This window comes from Oncorhynchus mykiss, chromosome 25 (assembly GCF_013265735.2).
Source record: "Oncorhynchus mykiss isolate Arlee chromosome 25, USDA_OmykA_1.1, whole genome shotgun sequence".
NCBI lineage: Eukaryota > Metazoa > Chordata > Actinopteri > Salmoniformes > Salmonidae > Oncorhynchus > Oncorhynchus mykiss.
The window spans coordinates 23,681,900-23,691,460 of record NC_048589.1 but is presented as its reverse complement, the minus strand read 5'-3'; the positions used below and the strand labels follow the sequence as shown (position 1 = coordinate 23,691,460).

The following is a 9,561-nucleotide window of genomic DNA, read 5'->3' as shown; positions in this document are numbered from 1 at the left end:
CTCAATAAGCATGTCAGAGTGAGTCAGTGTGGGGAGGCAGTAGCAGTTCTGTCTCAAAGAGAGAGAGCAGACAGATAGAACAAGGCACTATGCAGCTAGTACTATATTATCCAGATATACACTAGGTAGGCAAGAGGACAGCGATACTAGAAGGATAACCCTAAGACATTATTCAGCTAGTACAGTAGGACACATTATACTAAAGAGAGGAGTGTACTGTTGATTCTATAGAAGAACTGACTAGACAGGACAAAGGAGACTGTTGATTGTAGACAGATATGCAGCTTGTTTCAGTGATGTAACTACTAGCTCACTATCATCCAACCCTCTCAGTCTACTGACTAAAGAGGAGAGAAGAGGAGAGCAAGACAGGAGAGGAGAAAGGCTAGGTTAAAGAGGACTTCCGGCGCAGCAGGTTGGAGGTGTGTGTGTACCATGGCAGGGGCTCAGCCAGGGACACATGCTCTGAAGCTCAAACCGCTGACCGTCCCCGACACTCTGAAGAATGGCAGCCGCTTCATGAAATGGGACGATGTGAGTATCAGTGGGTGTGTGTCTGTGTGTCTCTGTGTATGTGTGTAGTTTGTGCTGATTTTAGCAGTGAGAAGTGTCAGACATTTAAGGTAAAAATGTGCACACACTTGACGTTTGTGGTTGTGATTGCGCATGTAATGTTGGTTGCAAATATGTTTTAACTAGTTGCTGTGTATGTGTGTTTGCAAGAGTGTGTGTGTTTGCTAGAGTGTGTCTAAGTGTGTTGAAGGTTTTAAGCACAGAGCATGGATACAGAGAAATGTGCTGGCATGTTGCTATGGTAACTGCCATGGTTTAAATCCCTCCTCAATTAGCTAAGATGTTCCAACACCTAACAAAAAGAGAGAGAGAGAGAGAGAGAGTGTGTGTGTGTGTGTGTGGAAAAAAAAATGTATTGGTCACATACACGTGTTTAGCAGACGTTATTGCGGGTGTAGCGAAACGCATGTTCTTATAGCTCCGACAGTGCAGCAATATCTAACAAGTAATATCTAACAGTTCCACAACATATACCCAAAATACACATACAGTGGGGCAAAAAAAAGTATTTAGTCAGCCACCAATTGTGCAAGTTCTCCCACTTAAAAAGATGAGAGAGGCCTGTATTTTCATCATAGGTACACTTCAACTATGACAGACAAAATGAGAAAAGAAAATCCAGAAAATCACATTGTAGGATTTTTAATGAATTTATTTGCATATTATGGTGGAAAATAAGTATTTGGTCAATAACAAAAGTTTATTTCAATACTTTGTTATATACCCTTTGTTGGCAATGACAGAGGTCAAACGTTTTTGTCACAAGGTTTTCACACACTGTTGCTGGTATTTTGGCCCATTCCTCCATGCAGATCTCCTCTAGAGCAGTGATGTTTTGGGGCTGTTGCTGGGCAACACAGACTTTCAACTCCCTCCAAAGATTTTCTATGGGGTTGAGATCTGGAGAATGGCTAGGCCACTCCAGGACCTTGAAATGCTTCTTATGAAGCCACTCCTTCATTGCCCGGGCGGTGTGTTTGGGATCATTGTCATGCTGAAAGACCCAGCCACGTTTCATCTTCAATGCTCTTGCTGATAGAAGGAGGTTTTCACTCAAAATCTCACGATACATGGCCCCATTCAATCTTTCCTTTACACGGATCAGTCCTGGTCCCTTTGCAGAAAAACAGCCCCAAAGCATGATGTTTCCACCCCCATGCTTCACAGTAGGTATGGTGTTCTTTAGATGCAACTCAGCATTCTTTGTCCTCCAAACACGATGAGGTGAGTTTTTACCAAAAAGTTATATTTTTGTTTCATCTGACCATATGACATTCTCCCAATCTACTTCTGGATCATCCAAATGCTCTCTAGCAAACTTCAGATGGGCCTGGACATGTACTGGCTTAAGCAAGGGGACACACATCCTGCACTGCAGGATTTGAGTCCCTGGCGGCGTAGTGTGTTACTGATGGTAGGCTTTGTTACTTTGGTCCCAGCTCTCTGCAGGTCATTCACTAGGTCCCCCGTGTGGTTCTGGTTTTTTTGCTCACCGTTCTTATGATCATTTTGACCCCACGGGGTGAGATCTTGCGTGGAGCCCCAGATCAAGGGAGATTATTAGTGGTCTTGTATGTCTTCAGTTTCCTAATAATTGCTCCCACAGTTGATTTCTTCAAACCAAGCTGCTTACCTATTGCAGATTCAGTCTTCCCAGCCTGGTGCAGGTCTACAATTTTGTTTCTGGTGTCCTTTGACAGCTCTTTGGTCTTGGCCATAATGGAGTTTGGAGTGTGACTGTTTGAGGTTGTGGACAGGTGTCTTTTATACTGATAACAAATGGAGGACAGAGGAGCCTCTTAAAGAAGGTCTGTGAGAGCCAGAAATCTTGCTTGTTTGTAGGTGACCAAATACTTATTTTCCATCATAATTTGCAAATTAATTAATTAAAAACCCTACAATGTGATTTTCTGGATTTTTTTTCTTATTTTGTCTGTCATAATTGAAGTGTACCTATGATGAAAATTACAGGCCTCTCTCATCTTTTTAATTGGGAGAACTTGCACAATTGGTGGCTGACTAAATACTTTTTTTGCCCCACTGTACATCTAAGTAAGGAATGGATTAAGAATATATATACATATACACTACCGTTCCAAAGTTTGGGGTCACTTAGAAATGTCCTTGTTTTTGAAAGACAAGCGCATTTTTTGTCCATTAAAATAACATCAAATTTATCAGAAATACAGTGTAGACATTGTTAATGTTGTAAATGACTGTTTTAGCTGGAAACTGATTATTTGTTTTATAGAATATCTACATAGGCGTACAGAGGCTCATTATCAGCAACCTTCACTCCTGTGTTCCAAAGGCATGTTGTGTTAGCTAATCCAAGTTGATCATTTGAAAAGGCTAATTGATCATTAGAAAACCCTTTTGCAGTTAGGTTAGAACAGCTGAAAACTGTTGCCCTGATTAAATAAGCAATAAAACTGGCCTTCTTTAGACTAGTTGAGTATCTAGAGCATCAGCATTTGTGGGTTCGATTAGAGGCTCAAAATGGCCAGAACAACTGAGCAAGAGGACAAGTACATTAGAGTGTCTAGTATGAGAAACAGACTTCCTGGACCCCAGGAAGAGTAGCTGCTGCTTTGGCAGCAGCTAATGGGGATCCATAATAAATACAAATACAAGTCCTCAACTTGCAGCTTCATTAAATAGTACCCGCAAAACACCAGTCTCAACGTCAAAACTGAAGGGGGCGACTCCGGGATGCTGGCCTTCCAGGCAAAGTTCCTCTGTCCAGTGTCTGTGTTCTTTTCCCCATCTGAATCTTTTATTTTTATTGGCCAGTCTGATAATGGCTTTTTCTTTGCAACTCTGCCTAGAAGGCCAGCATCCTGGAGTCTCCTCTTCACTGTTGACATTGAGACTGGTGTTTTGCGGGTACTATTTAATGAAGCTGCCAGTTGAGACTTGTGAGGCGTCTGTTTCTCAAACTAGACACTCTAATGTACTTGTCCTTTTGCTCAGTTGTGCACTGGGGCCTCCCACTCCTATTTCTATTCTGGTTACAGCCCGTTTGCACTTCTGTGAAGGGAGTAGTACACAGCGTTTACGAGATCTTCAGTTTCTTGGCAATTTCTCGCATGGAATAGCCTTCATTACTCAGAACAAGAATAGACTGACGAGTTTCAGAAGAAATGTCTTTGTTTCTGGCCATTTTAGCCTCTAATCAAACCCACAAATGCTGATGCTCTAGATACTCATCTAGTCTAAAGGACAGTTTTATTGCTTCTTTAATCAGGGCAACAGTTTTCAGCTGTGCTAATATAATTGCAAAAGGGTTTTCTAATGATCAATTAGCCTTTTAAAATGATCAACTTGGATTAACTAACACAACGTGCCATTGGAACACAGGAGTGATGGTTGCTGATAATGAGCCTCTGTACGCCTATGTAGATATTCCATACAAATCTGCCATTTCCAGCTACAATAGTTATTTACAACATTAACAATGTCTACACTGTATTTCTGATAAATGGGATGTTATTTTAATGGACAAAAAATGTCATTTTCTTTCAAAAACAAGGATATTTCTAAGTGACCCCAAACTTTGGAACGGTAGTGTATGTCAGAGCGGCATTGGACTAAGATACAGTGGCATAGTATAGAGTACAATATATACATATGAGATGGGTGATGCAATATTTACAAACAACTAAAGTGACTAAGATACCGCAGAATAGTACAGAGTACAGTTTACATATATGAGATGAGTAATGCAAGATACGGGGACATTATTAAAGTGGCTAGTGTTTCATTTCCTTAAAGTGGCCAGTGATTCCTAATCTATGTCTATAGGCAGGAGCCTCTGATGTGCTGGAGATGGCTGTTTAACAGTCAGTGGTGTAGTCCAGAATACAATACAGTATATACATATGAAATGGGTGATGCAATATGTAAACACAATTTAAAAGTGACTAAGATACCGTAGAATAGTGTGGAGAGCAGTTTATACATATGAGATGAGTAATGCTAGATACGGAACAATATTAAAGTGGCTAGTGATCCATTTCTAAAAGTGGCGAGTGATTCCTAATCTATGTCTATAGGCAGCCGCCTCTGATATGCTAGTGATGGCTGTTTTGCAGTCTGATGGCCCTAAGATAGAAGCTGTTTTTCAGTCTCTCGGTCCTAGCTTTGATGCACCTGTACTGACCTCGCCTTCTGAATGATAGCAGGGTGAACAGGCAGTGGCTCGGGTGGTTGATGTCCTTGATGATCTTTTTGGCCTTCTATGGCATCGGGTGCTGTAGGTGTCTAGGAGGGCGGGAAGTTTGCCGCCGGTAATGCGTTGGGCAGACTGCACCACCCTCTGGAGAGCTTTGCGGTTGTGGGCGGTGCAGTTGCTGTACCAGGCGGTGATGCAGCCCGACAGGATGCTCTCAATTGTGCATCTGTAAAAGTATGTGAGGTTGCACAAGGCGGTTGCACAAGGCGGGGTTCAGACCTAGGGCCTCGAGCTTGATGATGATCTTGGAGGGTACTATGGTGTTGAATGCTGAGCTCTAGTCAATGAACAGCATTCTTACATAGGTATTCCACTTGTCCAGATGGGACAGGGCAGTGTGCAGTGTGGCGGCGATTGCATCGTCTGTGGATCTATTGGGGCGGTAAGCAAGTTGAAGTGGGTCTAGGGTGGCAGGTAAGGTGGAGGTTATATGATCCTTGACTAGTCTATCAAAACACTTCATGATGACAGAGGTGAGTGCTACGGGGCGATAGTCATTTAGTTCAATTACCTTCGCTTTCTTAGGTACAGGGACAATGGTGGCCATATTGAAGCATGTGGGGACAAAAGACTGCGCATGCTCTGAGGACGTGGCTAGGGATACCATCTGGGCCGGCAGCCTTGCGAGTGTTAACATGCTTAAATGTCTTACCCATGTCAGCCACAGAGAAGGAGAGCCCACAGTCCTTGATAGCGGGCCGTGTCAGTGGCACTGTATTATCCTCAAAGCAAGCGAAAAGGTGTTCAGCCTGTCCGGAAGCAAGACGTCGGTGGCTGGTTTTCCTTTTATAATCCGTGATTGTCTGTAGACCCTGCCACATACGTCTGGTGTCTGAGCCGTTGAACTGGGACTCAACTTTGTCCCTATACCGATGTTTAGCCTGCTTGATTGCTTGGCGGAGGGAATAACTACACTGTGTGTATTCTTCCATATTCCCAATCTTCTTGCCCTGATTAAATGCAGTGGTTTGCGCTTTCAGTTTTGCGCGAATACTCCAATCTATCCATGGTTTCTGGTTGGGGTAGGTTTTAATAGTCACAGTGTGTACAACATCTCCTATGCACTTCCTGATAAACTCATTCACCGTATCGGTATATGTGTCAATATTCTTTTCTGAAGCTACTCTGAACATATCCCAGTCCGCATGATCAAAATAATCTTGAAGCATGGATTCCGATTGGTCAGACCAGCATTGAATTGTCCTCACCATGGGTGCTTCCTGTTTGAGCTTCTGCCTATAGGAGGGGAGGATCAAGATGGAATTGTGGTCCGATTTGCTGAATGGAGGGCGGGGGAGGGCCTTATATGCATTGTGCGTGGGTGAGCGTGTCGCTATATATTTCTTAGTAGAAAGTTCATTCGGGACCAGAGTCATTCGTGCTTATGCAATGCCCTTTTCAAACCCAACTCAACTTCAAACATACACACACACACACACACACACTGAAATCACAATACAATATATTAAAATGCACATTACATATGTTATCACAACCACCAACGTCAATGAGCGTGTGTGTGTGTGTGTGCTAATATCTGTCTCCATGTGGTCAGGATCTCTCGACAGTGACACCCATCACCCTGACTGTGGATCCACACGGATACTTTCTTCACTGGACTGATCAGAACAAGGTACACACATGCACACAGATACATAGACACACAGAGGACAGATGACACCATGCTATCTCTCACGTTGGGACTCCTACTGTGTATCCTGCTTCTTCTTGCTGGGGCTTAGTCACCCTGTGTGTGTGTGTGTGTGTGTGTGTGTGTTGATTAGCGCCTGTGTGTGTCCCCCTGTGTGTGCATGTGTTGATTAGAGTGAGTGATGAATATTATACCATCCCTCTCTCTCTCTCTTTACCTCTATCTCTCTTGTAGGAGACAGAGTTTTTAGACATCACCCATATAAAGGATGCCAGAACAGGGAAGAGCACCAAAACACCAAAGGTACTTAACCCCCATGCCATCCAAACACTTGATCCAGGTGTGTAAAATCAAGCTCCTGTTGGTTTACATCATTACAGAGTCTGATTCAGCCAATTAACAATACATATCAGTAACACTGATAAATTAAACACCAGGCGGAAATGAAAACATTTTTTTCCCCCTTGAGGACTGGAGATGACACCCATGGTCTAACCTTTGAACCTGACCTCTAACCTCTGACCTGCTGTCCTCCCTAGGAGGCGAAGCTGCGTGAGCTGCTTGATGTGGGGAACCTGGTCGGTCGTATAGAGAATCGTCTGTTGACCGTAGTCACAGGACCGGACATGGTCAACATCACATACCTCAACTTCATGGCCCTGCAAGAGGAAGAGGCCACGGTACACACACATACATATTCACACACACACACACACCACACACACACCACACACACACCACACACACACACACACACACACACACACACACACACACACACACACACACACACACACACACACACACACAATGTTCCTCCCTCTCGCTTTGTGTTGTATAGGAGTGGGCTGAGGAGCTGTTCTCTCTGGCATCCAACCTGCTGAGTCACAACATGAACAGAGAAACCAGTCTGGAAAAAGCGTGAGTCTATCAGGAAAATTAATTTTGGAGCTGAATCTGCAGTAGGTTAAACAGTGGTCCTCCCAGGCATATTTGTTATTGTTTTGGTTTTGTTCATGAAAGGAGCATCCAACGTCATGGTAACCTTTCTGTTCTATCATGCAATGAGGTGCAATGTTGTCCAAAGGAGAAACAACAGTGTTCGTTGTTTTAAGCAACGTCTTTGTTGTTGTAATATTGTAAACTGAAGTGGCAGTTTCACCGCTACGGATTCCAGCTTTGAAGGGAAACATTGGTGTTAGCCTGATTTGTGATAGCGATGGAGATCACTGGAAATGTAGGCGTGACAGAGGTGTGTTTATTCTTCAGTTTCTCGCTCCCTTTTTCCCAATCTTTCTCTAACAGGTACGTCAGACTGACCTTGCAGCCAAACTCAGAGGGGCGGATCCCAGTGAAGAAGTGAGTAAATCCCATTGGTTCCTCAATATATTTAGGGGGTCGTCATGAGCAAGGCGTTGTGCAGAATCACTTATCTATATAAATGACCTTGTATCCTAAATAACCACTAATTATGGGATAAAGTTTTGTGAATCTGTGCAGCGCTCATAGAGGACTCATCTTTATATCTATGCCATTAGTGTCTGTGACAGCATGGGCAGCGCCAATGGAGCTATAACCCATAGGAATCCCCACCCAGTTAACTACTTTGACTACTTTAAAATGGTGGACGCATGGTGGAAGCCCTGAATGGAGCTGCCAATGCCAAAATGGCCTTTTGGCCACTTGAGGCTTCTATCATTCTCTATGGCAGCACTTTGCTCAGGGCCCATCCCTTCGAACACTGATCGTCACTCCCGTGTCTGATGATTAACTTCCTGTGAATCCTGTAGGATGTGATTGATTGATATTGTGCATGTCCCGCCCCTTTTACCCAGCATCGTCCGCATGTTCTCAACAGACAAAAAGAGAGTGGAGACGGCCTTGGAACACTGCAACTTACCCTTTGGACGGGTATACATTATAACTATGGAATATTATACAATATGACAAACTATACAATATTGAAACTGGTAGTACTGGTGATATTTTAAGTGGTATTTCTTTCCTCCCACATTCAAGCCAATTATTAAAATCATCACTTCTTGAGACCTGACTCATCTCAGCGGTATTTGTGTTCCTTTGCAGAGCAACTCTATTCCCCTTGAGGACTTCACCCCTGACGTTTACAGATCTTTCCTCTCCCACCTCTGTCCTCGGCCAGAACTCAGCTCAGTCTTCTCTCAGCAGTAAGTACTATCAGTACCTCCTGGCCTCAACTCTAAACCCTGACCTTTTCTCACATCTGTCCTCAGCCAGAACTCAGCTGTCTTCTCTCAACAGTATGTACTGTCACTAATTCCTGACTCTCTCTCGCTCTCTCTTTCTGCAGGGGTGCTAAGGGTGCTTACCTGTCTGTGGATCAGATGACAGAGTTTATTAACGAGAGGCAGAGAGATCCTCGTCTGAATGAGATTCTGTATCCTCCTCTCAGACCCTCTCAGACACAGACCCTGATGGAGAAATATGAACTCATCCAGAGCCTGCTTAAACAAGGTGTGTTTGTTTTGTGTGCATGCATTTGTGCCTGGGCGTAAACTTGAGTGTGTGTATGATTGTGTGAGTGTGTATAACCCTCCGTTGTGTGTGTGTGTCCTGTAGGGCTGATCACATTGGAGGGGTTCAGCAGATACCTGGTGTCTGATGAGAATGGAGTGATTCCGCCTGAGAAGTTAGACCAGTCTGAAGACATGACCTTCCCTCTGTCTCACTACTTCATCAACTCCTCACACAACACCTACCTCACAGGTACACACAAACGTGTACACATGAGCACACGCATGCACGCACACGACTATAATTTGTTGACTCGCACTTGGAAGCTGATGACAAATCTACTTCATCTGTGTGTATGTATATTTATAAATGTGGTGTGTGTGTGTATGTGTCACGTTCGTTGTATGAAGGAGACCAAGGCGCAGAGTGGTATGTGTACATTCTCTTTATTAAAAGAATGAACACCGAACAAACGAACCGTGAAGCTATACAAAATATTGCTGACAGGCACATAGACAAGATCCCACACCAGAAAGTGGAAAAAAGGCCTGCCTAAATATGATCCCCAATCAGAGACAACGATAAACAGCTGTCTCTGATTGGGAACCAT

At 43.7% G+C, this 9,561-nt stretch overlaps 1 protein-coding gene across 3 annotated transcripts in view; it reads left to right on the top strand.

The window, feature by feature from the left end:
• The window catches only part of LOC110505652 (1-phosphatidylinositol 4,5-bisphosphate phosphodiesterase beta-1), a 28,469-nt gene continuing 18,908 nt past the window's right edge, over positions 1-9,561 (top strand). Inside the window, exons 1-10 of one of the 3 annotated variants that reach the window (XR_005039446.1) lie at positions 1-534; positions 6,363-6,440; positions 6,693-6,761; positions 6,998-7,138; positions 7,300-7,379; positions 7,764-7,817; positions 8,294-8,369; positions 8,544-8,644; positions 8,788-8,951; positions 9,057-9,203. Coding sequence is in view for 2 of the 3 variants with exons in the window: in XM_021585018.2 (XP_021440693.2) it covers positions 436-534; positions 6,363-6,440; positions 6,693-6,761; positions 6,998-7,138; positions 7,300-7,379; positions 7,764-7,817; positions 8,294-8,369; positions 8,544-8,644; positions 8,788-8,951; positions 9,057-9,203 (1,009 nt within the window). In the remaining variant the exon portion in view is untranslated. The remainder of the gene's footprint in view (positions 535-6,362; positions 6,441-6,692; positions 6,762-6,997; positions 7,139-7,299; positions 7,380-7,763; positions 7,818-8,293; positions 8,370-8,543; positions 8,645-8,787; positions 8,952-9,056; positions 9,204-9,561) is intronic. The other 2 variants (XM_021585018.2, XM_021585017.2) reach the window with 2 other exon arrangements.